At 32.2% G+C, this 18,437-nt stretch overlaps 3 protein-coding genes across 3 annotated transcripts in view; all 3 read left to right on the top strand.

The window, feature by feature from the left end:
• Nucleotides 1–3,579: 3,579 nt before the first annotated feature.
• On the top strand, nt 3,580–6,970 carry LOC119835497 (alpha-tocopherol transfer protein-like). The gene is made up of 6 exons (XM_038360374.1): nt 3,580–3,742; nt 3,937–4,093; nt 4,625–4,745; nt 5,400–5,531; nt 6,233–6,446; nt 6,816–6,970. Exons 1-6 carry the CDS (start codon nt 3,580–3,582, stop codon nt 6,968–6,970), a joined length of 942 nt encoding a protein of 313 aa, XP_038216302.1.
• A 3,606-nt stretch (nt 6,971–10,576) lies between these two features.
• LOC119835504 (clavesin-2-like) lies at nt 10,577–15,119 on the top strand. The gene is made up of 6 exons (XM_038360386.1): nt 10,577–10,743; nt 11,387–11,539; nt 12,638–12,758; nt 13,698–13,829; nt 14,311–14,527; nt 14,965–15,119. The coding sequence occupies exons 1-6, from the start codon at nt 10,577–10,579 to the stop codon at nt 15,117–15,119; spliced, it is 945 nt and encodes a 314-aa protein (XP_038216314.1).
• Nucleotides 15,120–17,961: 2,842 nt separating this feature from the next.
• Nucleotides 17,962–18,437, top strand: part of LOC119835514 (alpha-tocopherol transfer protein-like) — a 6,275-nt gene continuing 5,799 nt past the window's right edge. The window contains exon 1 of the mRNA XM_038360398.1: nt 17,962–18,124. Coding sequence (XP_038216326.1) covers nt 17,962–18,124 — 163 coding nt within the window. The remainder of the gene's footprint in view (nt 18,125–18,437) is intronic.

Below are 18,437 nucleotides of genomic sequence, written 5' to 3' on the forward strand. Positions count from 1 at the left end.
AGCACTTGGAATTCTCTAATCTCCTCCTCCATATCAGGAATTTTTATCCTGATGCAAATAAAGGCAGATGCTAAAGTATTTGTGCTATAGAAGTTTGATACTCTGTAAAACTTACAGTTCCAACATCGGTCACCCGCCGTAAGAACGAATTCCATCCGCACCATCTGGATGGTTGGCGGTCCACCACCGTACGCTTCACCCGCAACTTCTTTCCGCATACGCTGAAGCTTTCGAACAATTTACCAGCTATGGTGTTCCCGAACAATTATGATATTGAGGCCTTAAAGAAAATAACGTATATGTCACTAAGAGGCCGGCAAAACACCTGTAACACCTCTAGTGTTACAAGTGTTCATGAGCGGTGGTGACCACTTAACATCAGGTGGCCCATCTGGTGCTTTGCTTGTTCTGCGTAAAAAAGTAATAAAAAACTAATTATTTTTAACACACAATACGAACGATATTAATTAGTTTGAAAGATACTAGGCATATGATCGTAGTTATATTTTAATAAAATATATATGTATTTTTATTTCTAACCATATATTTAAAAGCTCGTTATTTAATAACTAAATAAGAATGATGTTTCTTATACATAACCAAAAACATAATCTGACTTGCCAATATTATACTAACGTTGTGAATTAACTCGATTAAAAGAAGTATCGCCTAAAAAAAAGGTTGAAAATTACGTTCTCTGAATTTAAAATCATAGTAGTTGCTATTTTTTTGAAAAAGATGTGCTTTTATAATAAACAACTCCTTAACTATTTATAAATAATTGACATGCAAAAAAGGCGGTATACATTATTTACAATATTATTAAGTATTGTTCTTATTTTTCTTATTTATTACTATCGGTTGCCCGGCTTCAGTCGCGTGATCACTGAAAACGAACAGCTGTTGTCAGTTTTCACACATGTCACATATTTAATACAGCGCCATCTATCGGTATTTCTAAACTTTCAGAGGGAGCATCTTCCTATGGGATTGAGATGTTTGCCCGCGACGAAAAGTAGCCAATTTCACTCTCTAGTCTCTTAAGAATTATCAAGAGATACAAAAATATCATTTAAAAATGACTCCGTTGCGATTGGTATTCATAACAATTTTTTATCTACATTGGAACAACACAAACAGATATTCAGGAGTTCATTCCTTCTTTTCCTTATCCATTTCCCTTGAAAGCGGGCAGCGGATTCGCAAAGCCACTAACTCTGCGGATGTTCATGGGCTTTGGTGAGCTCTTATCATCAGGGAAACCACCAACTGCCCGCTAAGACATAAAAAAAATTACTGTATTATGAGTATTTATATTTATGAATATATATCTTTTGTTATAGGAAAACTAATATAAGGAATTGGTTTTACTTTTTAACTTACTTACTTTACTTTTTAAGCAACCACATTCAGAGACAACATTTTTAATTTTACATAACAAATAAAAACAGCAAAGTTTTAAAATAGCAAAGTCAACTAGAGATTCAGACAAAGATAAAACGGTTAAATGTCTCTTTGTTCATATGACAGATTAGAATTATAAGCCCCTGGAAATAATATATCACGTACTATGATGTAAATTAAATAATCTTATGTCATAATATTAGCTGGATATTTTTCAGATACAGCTTCTTAAACGTTTATTACTATAAACTTATAAATTAAATAATAAAAACTTATATATATATACTAGACGTATACTTTGACTTCAAACCAATGTTTTCAAGTGATAAAACGACTGATATATACTATCAGCTACGGTGTTCCCGAACTATTACGATATTGGAGCCTTCAAGAAAAGCGTATGTGTCACTAAAAGGCCGGAAAAGCACCTGTAACACCTCTAACACCTCTAGTGTTACAAGTGTTCAGGGGCGGTGGTAACCACTTAACATCAGGTGGCCCATCTGCTCCTTTGCTTGCTCTGCATAAAAAATTAATAAAAAGCAAATTATTTTGATTATTCTGTTGTTGAATTTAAGAGATAGGCATTGTGATATTATCGTAGTAATATTTTTGAGTTGTGAGAAGAGGTATTAGTCTTATTCTAAAAACTAATCGAGACATAATGGAAGCATTTTTCAAACTCAACCATTTATTTACTTAAGTGCACTTCTGTTGCAAAATTTACCATTACATTGACATTTTAGTAAGCATTTTTGGGGCCTAGGTTTAATGTCTTTTGTTGAGGTATGTCCGTTACTAAATGAACAAAGTTTCGCAAACAATTTTTCTCATTTACCTCTTATCATTTTTAACTTGGTAATATTTTGTTTATCGTTTAATTTATCATGAATATATGTATTTTATTATAAAGTTTTAAAAAAGCGTACTATTAAACCATTAATCCTAAATCTTTTTGTTTATTATGAGAAAGAGCTCCCTTTTTATATAAAATATCATTTTAGACAGCAATTTATTCATTGTTACATGCGATGATACTTTAAAATACGCATAGGCAGAGTTAACCCACTCGGCCAATTTTCTTAAAATACGGTAATTAGCAGACATTACCGTATTTTACGTATTTTTATGTTCTAAATGCATGCATTCTGCGTGTGGGAGTCGAGTACGCTGGCATTAATTGGGACAGCTTTAGAATTCAATTTAATCAAATTCAGAAATAAATCCTATAAACCAAACATCATTGTAATCCGCTATATGTCCCTTGAGCAACTATTAAAATATATAAACAGAGACGATGCGTTTTTCAATAAATATAAAAATACTAGCTGCACCCGCGTAAGTCCGTATCCCGTAAGAATATCGGGATAAAAAGTTGCCTATATGTTATACCAGTTGTCCAGCTATCTACGTACCAAATTTCATTGTTATTGGTTCAGTAGTTTTTGCGTGAAAAAGCAACAAACACACCGACATTCTTACAAACTTTCGCATTTATAATATTAGTAGGATACATGATTTTTACAACACTAAAAGTCATTTGATCTTTTGGGAATTTTCTCTATTATAAGAGTAAAAGAAAAGTACATTTAAATAATCGTTATAATCGAAAATTTAAAAAATATGTTATTTAAATGTAACCATTTGTGTCTAGGTTTGATAGACCTCTCTCCCCTCCTCAAGACTATAGTGTAATGCCTAATACACTCAAAAAGCTCGGAGAGTAGTATTATATAAAGAGTCTATGCAATTTATAAGTCACTTGCATTCTTGTCTTGTGTGTACTTAATCACAGTTATTACAAAAAGGTGAATTTTATTAATTTCTTTATATGGTTAGTTTATACGTTTATTTAATAAAGAATGTATTTTAATAATTGTCCTTTCCAATTCTTTACGTTTAAAAAAATTTCTATATTTTTTTTGTATCTGGAAGTAATGTAGGAAACAGCTTTAGTGAAACAGCATTTTTAACATTTTCAGTTGTTTTGCCCCGGGCCTATCCAGGGCATATTATGTGAATATGTTTAAAACCAATAAAACCACAACAACTTGTTTTGATTTTGATTGAAATTGATTGTTAAGTATAAATAATTGTCAAAAAGTCATCAACTTTTATTGATTATATTTATATTTTCAGGCAAACATTGCAATAAAATAAAGCGAAACCAATATAATGGATAGTCTGAGACCGAGTCCCATACTGCAATTTAATCCAAATCAAATACAAGAAGTACGCAAATTGTTCAATTATGACGATATCAAAAGACTTGAGCAAGATTTGAACACCTTCGAAGCCTGGATTGCAAAGCAAAATCATTTCCTCGTTAAAAGTTTTGGTAAGTACCTATCATACATTATTATTTTCGATGATAGTAAAATATGGATTATTTTACTCCATATTTTACTATCAAAAACAAAAAATCCCTTACAAAATTTCATGTCCATATGGTACTAAATATGCAATAAATAATAAAAGATCTCAGTCTACCAAGATTTGATCAAAAATGTACTTCATAAATGTTACTTACAGATAGAAACTATCTCGAGCGTCTCCTGATAGCAAGCAAGGGTTCCGTGGAGATCGCTAAGAAACGCCTCGACAAATTGTGCTCATTCAGACGAGCATTGCCCGAGTTCTTAACTAAGTTTGACATGAAGAATGAGTTCATTCCTAAGAAGAAATGGTGGTTAGTCTATTCATGCTTAATGTATATAGGTAGGATAGAGTGACGTCATAATATCGATTGGTTTGTGATTATTGTGTCAGTGAGTGATATTGTGGTTATACGTTTTGTATGAATCCCTACAATCGTAGAAAACGGCGTGTTTCTAAAGGACTTTCACTAAGCGTTTAATTTTGTAGCAGATATAAAGCCATACAAGTCATAAACGATCATAGATTCCTTACTATATTATGTGATAGTTGGCAAGGGAGATGGTAGTTCGCCTGATGGTAAGCGATCTACACTAAACATAAATTAGCAGAGACCATATGCCTGTGCAAATAAGTTGCCAACTTTAAAGGGATCAGGGATAAGAAAAGGGTTGAGGGAGGGAGTAAAGGAAAGGACCTGGAAGGGTTCAGGCAAAGGATACGGGCCTCCAGCCCCACCCTCCTTACTATTTCCTTTAAAATGCATCGAAATCTTAAAGTAAAAATTTAACTAAAAATAATGAATTATTTTAACTAATTAAATTAAAATATTGATTTTTTATAGCCATACAAGTATTATGCCCAAACCAACAGCTGATCACTACCGAGTCTTGGTAACACGGGTGCACGACCCAGAAGCGACTGACTTTGTAGACTTCATGCACTACTATAGGTTTTGCATAGCGGTAAGAATATTAATAAATAATTATAAACAGAGAATTTGATACTCGTTCTAGGCTCATAATAATAAAGTTCTCGGAGATTCTAAGTGTCGGGACTGTACCATTTTTCTTCCTTTTTTCTCTCTTTTTGTACCAATTAGAGTCAAATTAGCATTTAATAACCATCATCATCAAAATTGACATTGATCAACTCTTTCTTTAATGACATTCTTCTCACGTTTATATAGTAGGGTCAATTAATCGAGATATAGAATGTTAACAAACTTATGTCAATACAAATTCTTCCAATGGCTGTACCTGTACTAACAAACACGATAATAGTCATCAAACTATGGAGGACTTTTTCATAACTATTGCATACGAAAGATACTTACAGAATGTTCGTCTCTGTTGGTTAGATTGCTTACATTTTTATCTCGTCTCGGCCGCACTGAATCATGCAATGTTAATCACACTAATATTATAAATATGATAGTTTGCTTGTTTGGATGTTTGTCCGTCTATCACACTGAAATTACTCAACGGATTACATGAAATTTGGTATACAGATAGAGTATGAACTAAATTGGGTAATAGGATATTTATCCCGATTAAATGCTCCCCTGGTAAAACAGAATCTTGATATCCGGGCGTCTAGTAATAATATAAAAATTTTAGATGCTGGACTACATGTTTAATCGAGACTACAACGCTGGCTACGAAGTTGTATTCGACACGAGGAACTATACACTCGGCGTCGTGTCTAAATTGAATCCACTTGCGATGAGGAAAGCTGTTTCTATATATTTGGTAAGCATACAAAAACTATAGTAATTTGTGATTAAGAACCTATTGCATTAATGGCACGCCGAAAAATTTAACAATCTCTGTGTCATGTAAAATGAATCTATCGTGTATGAATAAATTGAAACTAAATGAATTCTGCATTATTATAATTGGTTCAATTGAAACCTTAATTTGATGTTTACTAAGCAGCAATAGATACTATGAGATAAATAATCGCAATGGGGATTACTTTCATTCACAGTCTATATTTTATTACATTAGAGGTTACCTCCACTTAATGCACTATTTGTTTTATATTAATATTTCTTCAATAGCAACACTATGTATATATTAAATATCTCTCATCGTTCTTAACTATAACTAACAGTAGTCATTTTGACAGCAGTCCTATATCGTATTGTTATATGTATAACCTAGTATAACTCCTTCATCCTACTTATATTATAAATGCGAAAGTTTGTAAGGATGTGTGTGTGTTTATTACAATTTCACGCAAAAACTACTGAACCGATTGCAATAAAATTAGGTACGTAGATAGATGGACAATTGGAATAACACATAGGCAACTTTTTATCCCGATATTCCTACGATACGATACAGACTTACGCGGGTGAAACCGATATATCAGTTTCGTATTGTAACTATTTAGTGTAATTTTTCAATTACTTGCCATCATCAATAACAAATTCTTATTCCATTTTTAGGAAGCCGTTAGCTTGAGGTTGAAATATTTGCACGTAATAAGTGGATCCAAACTGTTCGATGCAATTTTATCCATCCTCAAACAAGCAATGACAGAGAAATTAACACATAGAATTGTAGTCCACGATAGTCTAGAGTCACTTCATAAATATATATCTCCAGAAGTTTTGCCTGCTGATTATGGTGGGAAGGAAAAATGTCTTAAGGACTTATTTGGTAAGAGATTCAATTAGCTTTATAATATGATATTTGTAGAAACTGCATGAAGAAAATTAAGCAAACATAGCAAATCAAATAATCTAAACTTATTACTTAGCGGCATAACTAAAAAGGTGCAATTCGAAATCCTACTATAATATTATAAATGCGAACGTTTGTAAGGATGTGTGTGTGTTTGTTGCTCTTTCACGCAAAAACTACTAAACCGATTGCAATGAAATTTGGTACGTAGACAGCTGGACAACTGGAATAACATATAGGCAACTTTTTATCGGCACACTGCTACGGTTAAGAGTCCATTCTGAAATTATATGCTATCCTCAAACATGCTATCAAATCAGTGTATCGGTATATTCATATTTCCAGAGGCAACTCTCGAAGAGCTATGTACTGATGAAAATATCCAACATTTGAAGGAATCGGAGAAAGCCAAGACAGATGAATCCCATAGAATCACGCTTAAGTTCGACGAAGAGTATCTGGGAATGCCGGGGTCTTTCAAAACGTTATGTGTTGATTGATTAATAGCTTGTTGAAAAAGTAAATATCTAATGATAGTCTATCTAACACTTTTTAATTTAACGTTCAAAATGTTTTTACTGAACAGTACATACTAGCCAGAATGTTAAATTTAGTGTTATTTTACTTGTTATTTTTTTTAGTTGTTTTTTCATAGAGTTAGTTTGGGGTTAGGTTTTTTTGTTATAGTGTGTCTTCTCTGACACTTATATTGCCATGTGGGGAATATTTTCCTAGGGGAATTGGTCTGATGTTGTTCGCTTATCGAAGGTACGTCTATGTTATTTAAAACTTTTTCAAAATATTACATTGTGTTTTTATTAAATATATAATTGAAGCAGCATTGAGTGTTTTTAATTTTTGTTATAAAAATTGTAAAGCACTTTAATATTGACTTTCTTGCAATAATTATAAATGAGATAGTGTTTTGTATGTACGTCTCTTTGTTGTCTGGAATATGCTACAGACTTACAGGGGTTATTTTTCCCACGATGAAACATGCAAGTCCTGGGAATATTCTTTGACCACGCTGGTTTGTTTAATGAAGGTTAGTGTACAAATGCATATGAAGCTTGTCCCTTTTTAAAAAAATTAAAAAAATTGCTCGTTAAAGGCTGCTGGTATTCAATATTTGTATATATGTCTGAACCAGGCATCATAAAGAATTGGACCCCATTTCAAAAATTTTTCACCACTGGATATTTATATTTTTCATGATTAACGCTACTAACATATTATTATAAATCTACATTAATATTATAAAGTGGAAGAATTGATATGTTTGTTTTTTTTTTGTTTGTTTGTTTGTATTGGATAAACTCAAAAACTACTGGACCGATTTTAAACATTCTTTCACGATTAGAAAGCTGCAACTTCACTGAATGACAGACTATACATGTATCACGGACGGAGCCGGGGCGAACAGCTAGTATCTATATGGTTAAAATAAAAAAATAAAAATTTCGATCGTTGATCACCCAGGGCTTATAAAGTTGACCTCATAAGCTGGCATTGTTCCTTCTACTAGATCTTAATTATCATCAACAAACTTCATAAATGTTTAATGACGTTAGAGCACGTGACTTTCAATATGTATTTTATTACGATAATTACATATTGTATACGTACGTACGTGATAAAGATTGCAATAACGTATGAGTATTTTAAAGAAAACTTACGTTACGTTGAATTTACTTTCTTCATTTTATAGCATTTCCTTAGTCCGTTTTTTAGTTATAACTTAATCTATATAAACTGTTCTATTCCACTGAGACTAAAGTTCAGAATATATTGCATAATATTTAATATTTTTCATTTAATTTTAAATTTTATGTCGTTCCTTTTGATTTCTAGTTGTATTTATTTTTCTTTTTTTTTATTGGATATTTTCAAACTGTCTTTATGTTAGTTGCTTCCTACTGGCGACACGCCTAATTTCGCTTTCTTACCAAAGTTATCTAACGTGAAAGCCTACAGACTAGTTAAAATAAAACATTATTGCAATTGTTAAATATTAAGATAATCTAAACCACGAAAATAAATTTTTGTTCTACAAAACCTTTAATCAGAGTCTTTTTTCAAACATATTTTCGTATCGATAACAAAGTAAAAAAAAATGATTTTATTATTATAACTTTAACTTACAGTCCTATTATTTAACAAACACATTGTCCTGAAAATTGCGTGATACGTTATCCCCGTACTAGAAATTTATTATATGTATAATGAGAGTCTAGAATTAATCCTAGGGGAGCAAGTGCGTCCTTTGAGTTACTAGTTCGGTAAAACATTAGATACAACCCCGATTATACGCGTAATTTAATAACATTTATAATTTATAATATCATATTTTCTATTGAAATTTGTGTAGTATCTGGTATTTATCACATTCATTCACAAATAAATTATTAAATATTTTACCAATACAGACATATAGACATACAGAATTCGTTTGTAAATTTAGGTGGTAAGACTTTCAGTGATAAAGTGGATATTTAGAAATAATTGAACCAGGAGGTTTTGCCAGGTGTTATGAATTAAACCTCGTGAAATCATAATTTATCTCTAACTATTCGACTTGTATTGTACTTGTAAACTGGTGAACAAATAAGAATTGTCTAGAAAAACTAATCTATCATGGCTATCATAATTGGTACTCACATAAAATATTGTACCATATTTTTTAAATAAATATTACTTGTCGTATATATATGTACATATATTATGTCGTAAGGAAACCATTAAGATACCACAATGAAAATTCGAAGGAATAAAATACATTTAGTTTTAACATTTAGCGCATCTTACAATTTTGAGCATTTTTATGAGGAGTTAATTATTTTTATTTCGTTTCTTCCCCCACCTGTTGAGCACAACTTTTTATAAAAAAAGTACAAAAGGGCAATATATAATGCTTTGTGTATTTAAAAGGATCAGCTATCGTTCGCGCTACTGTCTTGTGCTGATCTGTTATTGTTATTTGGTTTACTTTTTTTTTCTCGGTGAATTAGAACAAGTAAGTAGGTTTTAATTCATCTTTTAATTAATTATCTGTGGTTATTCGGCTTCTGTCGTTCTATAAAATATTTGGTATAGTTGGCGCTTGCTTGAGCTTCCCTTTGTTTTTATTTACACTTCCTAAAAAAATGGAGTCCCGTGTCCTCTACTGGGGTATGGGGCAGATGATATACATCTGTTTCACTGACCGATTTTCTTTATGGACAAGTAGGTGATCAGCCTTCTGTGTCCTGCCAGACCGAGCCACTTTTCCACGTTGTCCCCACCGGGAATCGAACCCAGGACCCTTCGGTTCTACGCTCACGCGTTTACCACTGTACCAAGGAGGCGTCAATAAGTTACGCTTCCTACCCTAATATTATAAAGAGGAAACCTTCGTATTTTGTATGTTTGTAATATTTTCACGCAAAAACCTCTGCACCGATTCCAACAATTCTTTCACCATTAGAAAGCTGTAACTTCACTGTGTGTGTGAGTGACATAGTCTATATATGTACCACGGTCGAAGCAAGGCGGATAGCTATAAGCTAGTTCCTAATAAATGTTGACATATAATATGCTTAGTTAGCTTTTAAACTAGCTGAGAATACAATTCTATCTATGTTTGGCCATTTTAGTGTAATTGATTAAAACCAAACATTTATTAATATACTTATTGCATCTAAATTAGAATTAAGTCTTAGTAGATTTTAATGACATCAACAATTTTTTGGTAAATTCCTTAAGATATGCTTAGCACATTCTCAATTATCACAATTCTTACATGTGTACAACAGGTAAAAATTCTTCCATCATCAGCCCATATATGTTCCCACTGCTAAAGGCCAGGTCAGGCCTCCTATGAGGGTAGCTGGCCAAGTGCGGGTTGGCAGATGTCACATATCGTCAAACATTTGATTCTTGGACATGCCCGGTTTCCTCACGATGTTTTCCTTCACCGATTTTAAGCAGTGTTGATGTTCAATTTAAAAATCAATTTATTTCCTGCACGCTCGCCCGGTCTCGAACCCCGACTTATCGATTTTGTCCCAGGTTCTCACCAAACTTAACAACACAAAATTTCTCAGGTGCATCTAAATACAAGCAATAACATGAATAGTCTACCACCGAGCGCAATATTACAATATCGCCCCAATCAAATACAAGAAGTACGCAAATTATTCAACTATGATGATATCAGAAAACTTGAGCAAGATTTGGACACCTTCGAGGCCTGGATCGCGAAACAACATCATTTTCTCGTTAAACGTTTCGGTAAGTCCCTATCAATCGAAATAGACAGTGAATAAAATGAAGACTATTAAAATATATCTATTTTTAGCTTAGATTTGTTATTCATGGAATTCTCGAGACATATAAATTGTGAAAAAAGTTTGTTTATAGTTACGAAAAAAATGAAAACTGGAATATCCTTGTCTTTTTTAATATAGCCTTATGATACGAGACATGGAACCTTAAAAACTGGTAGGTTCATATATCATAGGTACATTGAATTCGTCAAGAAGAAATCAAATATCAGATGTATATGTTTATTGTTTTGTGCTGATTGTTAAAATTGAGTTATTTGTTAATTTACAGTTTTTTGTCATATGTTATATTAATGAATGCTGTTAACCTTAATAAAAATATTTCAAGTCAAATTTATAAACATTAGTTTATTTTAGAGGAGCCAGTGAAATAACATGCTTCCTACTAATAATATTATATATGCAAAAGTTTGTAAGGATGTGTGTGTGTTTGTTGCTTTTTCACGCAAAATCTACTGGACCGATTGCAATGAAATTTGGTACGTAGACAGCTGGACAACCGGAATAACATATAGGTAACTTTTTATCTCGATATTCCTACGGGATACGGATTTATGATGAGCTAGTAATTCATAAATGTTTATTTACAGACAGAAACTATCTAGAACGACTTTTGATAGCAAGCAAGGGTTCCGTCGAGATCGCTAAAAAGCGCCTCGACAAATTGTGCTCATTCCGACGAGCATTGCCAGAGTACTTAACAAAGTACGACATGAGGAATGAATTCCTTCCTAAGTTGAAGTGGTGGTGTGTAATTTCATTTTTCATTCTAGTGTTTAGTTTGATAGTGATGTAGAGGTCTAATAACATCTTAGATTCAAATACCAGTTTGTTATCTCCATATAACACTTTCTAACATACTTTTACTTCTAATGTTTGTGTGTTTGTAGCTTACAAAACTTGTATGTAACTGACTCCTTTAGACTTCAACCACATATGACAAATGGACAAATGGACAGTTTTATGCATTTTTAGATAGATAGATAGATAGATAGATAAAAAGTTTATTAAAAGGACACATTAAATACATGACATTTTTATTTATTATTTACTCTGAATAAGAGCGAGATAGTTTCATTGGTTCTGTCATCAAAGCATGTTTTTTATTTTAACCATATTTGTTGATTACCTACACGTATAAAGAATAGCGATCAAGTATATATTATATTGAGTCTTTATGTCCGACTCAACTCCAAAACGACTGGATTGCTTGCTTTTTATGAGACTGTCATTTTCATGGGCGTAAATTGCTGCAACTGCTGATATTTAAATAATGAAATCTGGGAATATAAGGTCATGTTTCTTTTATCTGATGACAACTTTAACGTTGCAACTATAATATCCTACTATGTAAGTATATATATATATATATATATATATATATATATATATATATATATATATATATATATATATATATATATATATATATATATATATATATATATATATATATATATATATATATATATATATATATATATATATATATATATATATATGTAAGTCTATTTAGTTATGTTTATCTATTTATATATGTATGTATATTATAAATATGTATATGTTATTATTATTATTAAGTATTTTATTTTATTATTGTTTTTATCCGAGTTTCATTATTGCCTTATTTTTGCTTACCCATTTTTATCTTTATTTTCCTTTGTTGTTAGGGTTGCCTGGTAGAGATCGCTACCTAGCGATTAGGCCGCCATTTGCGAATTTTATTTAAATTTCTTTTGTTCGACTGCTTATTTTTGAATTTTTTACGCAATAAAGAATTTTCATTCATTCATTCAACTTTACTATATTTTAATGTATCGTTCTTGATTACTAATTAACCTTTAGTCACACAAGTATAATGCCGAAACCAACAGCTGACAACTACCGTGTTCTTATAACATGCGCGCACAACCCAGATGCGACGGACTTTGTAGATTTTATGCAGTACTACAGGTATTGTATATCAGTAAGTACCTTTTAATCCTACTAATATTATAAACTAGCTATCCGCCCGCGGCTATGCCCGCGTAGTCGTAGGAAACTTAGACCCGGGGTTTTTCTCGCATGTTGCCGTTCCCGTGGGATTTCCGGGATAAAAGCTATCCTATGCTCGTCTCCTGGATCCAAGCTACCTCTGCAGAAATTTTCAGCCAAATTGGTTAATCCGTTCTTCAGTTATAAATAGTGTAACTAACACCACTTTCTTTTATGTATATAATAGATTTTGTGAGGATGGATGTATGTGTATGTGTGTACGTAGATAGCTGGTCACATAGGCAACGTTTTATCCCGATATTCCTACGACATACAGACTTACGCGGGTAAAACCGCGGGGCGCAACTAGCAATTTATACTTTTTATTAAACTTTAAATGCGGCTACAGATTTTATTTTCATATGTTTGTAGTGTTTCTGTTACTATCACGATGATGTATTTTTTCGTATTATGTACTTCCACAACCGGGTAATGCTACTAAAAATCTTTTACATATCGTATTTAAATGGCATTGTTCCTATACCTTCCTTTTTCTCTTTAATATTTCACTTTTAATCCTTTTCATCCCATAACTTTTGAAGTCGATAATCAAATGGTCTTACGCCATTATCACCATCTCAAGACATGTATTCTAGTGCCACCCCTATGAAAACTGAAATATATGAGAAAATGCTGTAAGACTAAAATTTTAATTGAAACATACATTTTATAACCAACATGCCCATAAACGAAGAAGAATTTTAAACGTCTGGATTTCTTTTACTCCTAGATCCATGGGTTTTCAATCGATTGATATTATGATTCTTTTTGTATTTGATAAAACAAATGTGTCGTTTAAGCCCATTTTAGGGAGACCATTTTTGTTAAAAAGTTTGCTCAATCTATAAATTAAGTTGTAAAAATGTTTCAGCTGATGGATTACATGTTTAACCACGATTACAACGCTGGCTACGAAATTGTATTCGATACGAGAAACTATACGCTCGGTGTCGTGTCTAAATTGAACCCACTTGGGATGAAAAAAGCTGCAACTATATACTTGGTATGTTCTTGATATAAGTTTCGCTGTTAATATTCTGTGTATAGCGTAGGATACAATCAAAATGCACAATGTTTTTCCCTTAAATTTTCCATTAACAGCTAGCATAGCATAGTTGAACAGTTTAATGCCATTTTAATTTTACACAAGGGACCAGACAGGACTCAAAAGCGGTGAACCTTTGAATTTATTTTATTTTTATTTTTGATGTGTTGTTCCTGTTACATTATATCTTATACATAGGATACATAGATTTAACAAATAAAGTAAATGTGACAAAAAATTATACGATAACACAACATGTAAATTAGCGTCAAGTTACAAGGTTTAAATATTATTATATACACATTACAGACATGTTATTAAATTTTCGCGGATTTTGTGACAATTATCATGAAATATATCTAAGCCATTGATATGCTCTTTGATCTGTTTGATATAAAATGCTTTTGTATAAATTAAACGTGTATATGTATGTTTTCAGGAAGCAATTGGGTTAAGATTGAAACATTTGCATGTAATAAGTGGATCTAAGCTATTTGATGTCGTTCTAACAATCCTTAAACAATCACTATCAGAGAAACTGACGCACCGAGTTGTCGTCCACGATAATATCGAATCACTCCACAAATATATTTCACCAGATGTTTTACCTGCAGATTATGGTGGAAAGGAGAAAAAATGCCTTAAGGAGTTATGCGGTGAGAATTTATGCTTCGCCCGGATTGAACCGGAAAATCCTTTCGGGTTCCAAATCATTTTGTATAAAATTTCATCAAACTATACAATAAATATATATAAACTATAAAGCTATATACTAAATATTGTCAATGGCGTTTTTTAGTTTATCCATTACATACATAAAAAACATGTAATAAATATTAATGTAAATACATATATATGCTTTTGTTCCAATTTAATGATATTTGAGGAAATTTTTCGTGTACAGCGTATATTTTCTACCTGAATGAGGCAATTATGTTTTCGCATTTTCAAATGAATAATATTTTATATGATTTTACATATATAAATCTCCATAGAATCTGCGTAAAGGAACTCTATAGGATGCTTAACTGGGTAAATATGTCTTGAATACCTATTGAAATTAACTTTTATTAGTGACTTTATATCGTTTCAGAGGACACGCTCAAAGAAATGTGTACTGATGAACATATAAAACATTTCAAGGAATCGGAGAAAGCGATGACGGATGAATCTCACAGAATCACGCTCAAATTCGACGAAGAGTATCTGGGAATGCCAGGGTCCTTCAAAACATTATGCGTAGATTAGTTTTAGAAAATTATTAAAACTATGATTCAAAGATAATTTATTATATGAAGATTATGTGGTTTAGGGTTCTTTTACAGGATATCACAAATGTTAGCGCAATTTATTTCAATACAATTATTTTCGATTAAATTGAATTATTATTTTGATACACGAAATTGTTAATTATTTATGAGAATATGTTTTGATATTACTAAACTATGTACATTCAAAAGTTTATTTTAATACAATTTTTAGGGGTTAAAAAACCCTACTAATAAATGATAAAAAAAAACAAAAAAAAATATATTTTATTTCATTACGAACAGTGCATTAACCTTTTGCAAAAAAACTCGGTTCTCAATCACTCATAATATGGTAACAGACAAAAAACACCTACAGAAAAAAATAGAACCTTCTACCTTTTGTTTTTGGAATTCGGTTCAAAAACACACAGACTCTCCAAATACCTTCTTTTGTTTTTAAAAAGCAGTTAGGAAATGTCAAATACTACCTACTTAGAATCGTTGTAATGCTCATCTAGGTAAACATTTTAGTCCTTTATGAAATCAATACACTATCTTTAAAGGTTTGCTTAGTTTAAGACTTCAAAACCGTGCAGTCACTTCTGCTTCGTCGGTTAAAAAGCAACAAAAAAATCAAAATATTTAATATAAAAAACATTATTCTGCATAGAAGACATTGTATTATCATGATCTAGTTCGGTACCTACCGAATTACTGTTAGCGGTAGATAAAATTACAAATAAAATCACATATTTACAAAGGAAATTATTAAACCTATTAATAACTCTCAAGATTAGGCCTCGTAAAACGTAAGCCTTCTAACAACCCTACAACAAAAAGTCTCTCCTGAACCCTGTAGGATAATTGACCTTTTTTGACACTTCAAAATATGGTACCTATTAATTAAGGTCAGTTCAAGGTTAAATATAATTAGCAAAACTATCTACTCTTGTGTATGGTCCATAGTCTTCAATTAGAGAATTGTTTGATGGTAGTAGGTACCTATAGTTTTTATCTATGGAACTCAAGTTTTATACATTAAGTGAAAAATTTCATGTCAATAAAACAAACCTTGTGGCCTTCCTTAACTTAGTTACAATCCAGCAATACCTCTTACGTATTCATTGTTATTTTGTAAACAAGGTGAAATTTTAACTTTGAGAATAATAAACAGAGGTGGTCGCGTCAATATATATTCATTTCGATATAAAGCGGACTGTAAAACTTAATCTACGTGGTGTAGCGAAAAACGGAAAGACAGGAACACGGCACATACCTCGTCAGAGAGAGTAGCGTCCAAGCAAGCACGCGGCACAGCACCACGCGGTCAAGGGTCCTCCAGCTCGGGCCAGGCAGACCAGATCCAGTCCATCACTCCACACACACACACACACACACACACACACGCGGCGGTTCAGCGCGACCAAATGGGAAGGCGGTTACACTAGCACAATGCCTGAGATATGCCTGACAAGAAAGCCTCATAAAGGCTCTCCGGCGGTATGCGAATTATACACGAAATGTCTAGGGGCCTCGTGAAGGCACTCCGGCGGTTATTGAGATCCGATCGTCACGGAAGATCGATGTAGACTGTGACGTATATGCGTCACTACGTCCAATAGGGACGTTGCGGGTGCTTTAAAAGCGTGCGGTGATTGGTTGTAATCTCGCCTGTAAGGAGGGTAGTTGGTTTAATCCACAAAACAATAAAAATTTTATTTTAATTCACTATTTTAATAATATTGGCGTTACCAATAGGTACAATGTTTCGTTTTGTATGTAACTGACATTCAGGACAAAATTTTGACCCACTTTAAATGGGCAGATTTAATTAACACATTTATCAAAGACCGGTGACGATACAACAATTTAATTACTAACTTATTACCCTAATTAGGATCACCCGGATTAAATAATTTCCTTACGTATAACCCTGTATAAGAGCAAGGGAGACAATTTAGTTGATTCTATCATAAAAGCATGCTTTATAGCTCAAACTCAAACTCAAATAGATTTCTTTTAAATAGTACCTTGATAGAATTGTTTACGAAGATGATAAAAATGATGACTAATGCAGCATAATGGAAAAAATAAAAAAACATAATATTTTTGTTGCTAAAATTTTTGCTGGCCTCTGGTTAACTCGAGATAAGAGCATAAATAAATTATCTTTATTTCAATCTGAACTAGCCGCGCGCCCTGTGTTCACCCGAAACAAATAAACGTCGCAGTCTGATTCACTTTAGTATTGTAGTAATTTAGTAACTACTGATGAAAGAACTTTCTACATCGGTCTTACAGTTTTCGTATTTATCTATTACAAACAAACAAAATAAAATCGACGATAATCGTAAATATTGAATAGAGAATAATATGGTATCTCTATAAATTTTAACTGGAATACTATACTATATACTATATAGATTAGTGTAAAAATAAATAAAAATGTGTTTTGATCAATTATCCAGTTAGTTAAATAAGAGAAATTCAATGGTTTAGATCGTGACAAACAGACACTCAAATTTTCTTAAGCATTTATATTAGTAGGAACCCACCCAAGTACAGAGTTTTGTACAAACATTATAAGTAACATGTTTCACTTTATGAGGTTTTTCAAAAAACATTAAACATTTTATGGCTTTTAAAATGCGGTTTTACAGAAACTATATAATATAATATACTCGTACATTAAGATGTCAGTTCATTTGTTGCGAATACTTCAATTTGGATACAGTTAACTACGAGTATTAGTCCAGACAGATAGTCCAAAACAACTCGATCGCAGTGAGCAGTATTTTTTCCCCAGGGAAGCAAATAAAGAATAATCGAGAATCCACAAGATGAATAAACTACCAGCAAGTGATATATTGGAATTTAATCCAAACCAAATAAATGAAGTTCGTCAATTATTTAATTACGGTGATGTTACAAAATTAGAGCAAGATTTGGATAATTTTGAGAATTGGATTGAAAAGCAGAATCATTTTCTTGTACGACGCTTTGGTATGTATGAAAGACTAGCAGTGCCCCGCGGTTTCACCCGCGTAAGTCCGTATCCCGTAGGAATATCGGGATAAAAAGTTGCCTGTATGTTATTCTAGTTATCCTGCTATCTACGTACCAAATTTCATTGAAATCGTTTGAGTGGTTTTTGCGTGAAAGAGCAACAAATACATACACATCCTTACAAACTTTCGCATTTGTAATATTAGTAGGATGTTACACAAATAAAACAGTTATAAAATGTGTATACGGATAGTAAATATAGCCCCAATGGTTATATGTGCTATCCTAAATTAAAGACTTAGTATTGCGA

This window comes from Zerene cesonia, chromosome 2 (assembly GCF_012273895.1).
Source record: "Zerene cesonia ecotype Mississippi chromosome 2, Zerene_cesonia_1.1, whole genome shotgun sequence".
NCBI lineage: Eukaryota > Metazoa > Arthropoda > Insecta > Lepidoptera > Pieridae > Zerene > Zerene cesonia.

Coding starts and splice junctions, on each gene's coding strand:
- LOC119835497 (XM_038360374.1), top strand. CDS start 3,580: ATGGATAGTCTGAGACCGAGTCCCATACTGCAATTTAATCCAAATCAA. Junction 4,094..4,624: donor ATTCCTAAGAAGAAATGGTG/GTTAGTCTATTC, acceptor GATTTTTTATAG/CCATACAAGTATTATGCCCA. Junction 6,447..6,815: donor ATGTCTTAAGGACTTATTTG/GTAAGAGATTCA, acceptor TCATATTTCCAG/AGGCAACTCTCGAAGAGCTA.
- LOC119835504 (XM_038360386.1), top strand. CDS start 10,577: ATGAATAGTCTACCACCGAGCGCAATATTACAATATCGCCCCAATCAA. Junction 10,744..11,386: donor CTCGTTAAACGTTTCGGTAA/GTCCCTATCAAT, acceptor ATTTACAGACAG/AAACTATCTAGAACGACTTT. Junction 12,759..13,697: donor ACTACAGGTATTGTATATCA/GTAAGTACCTTT, acceptor AAAATGTTTCAG/CTGATGGATTACATGTTTAA.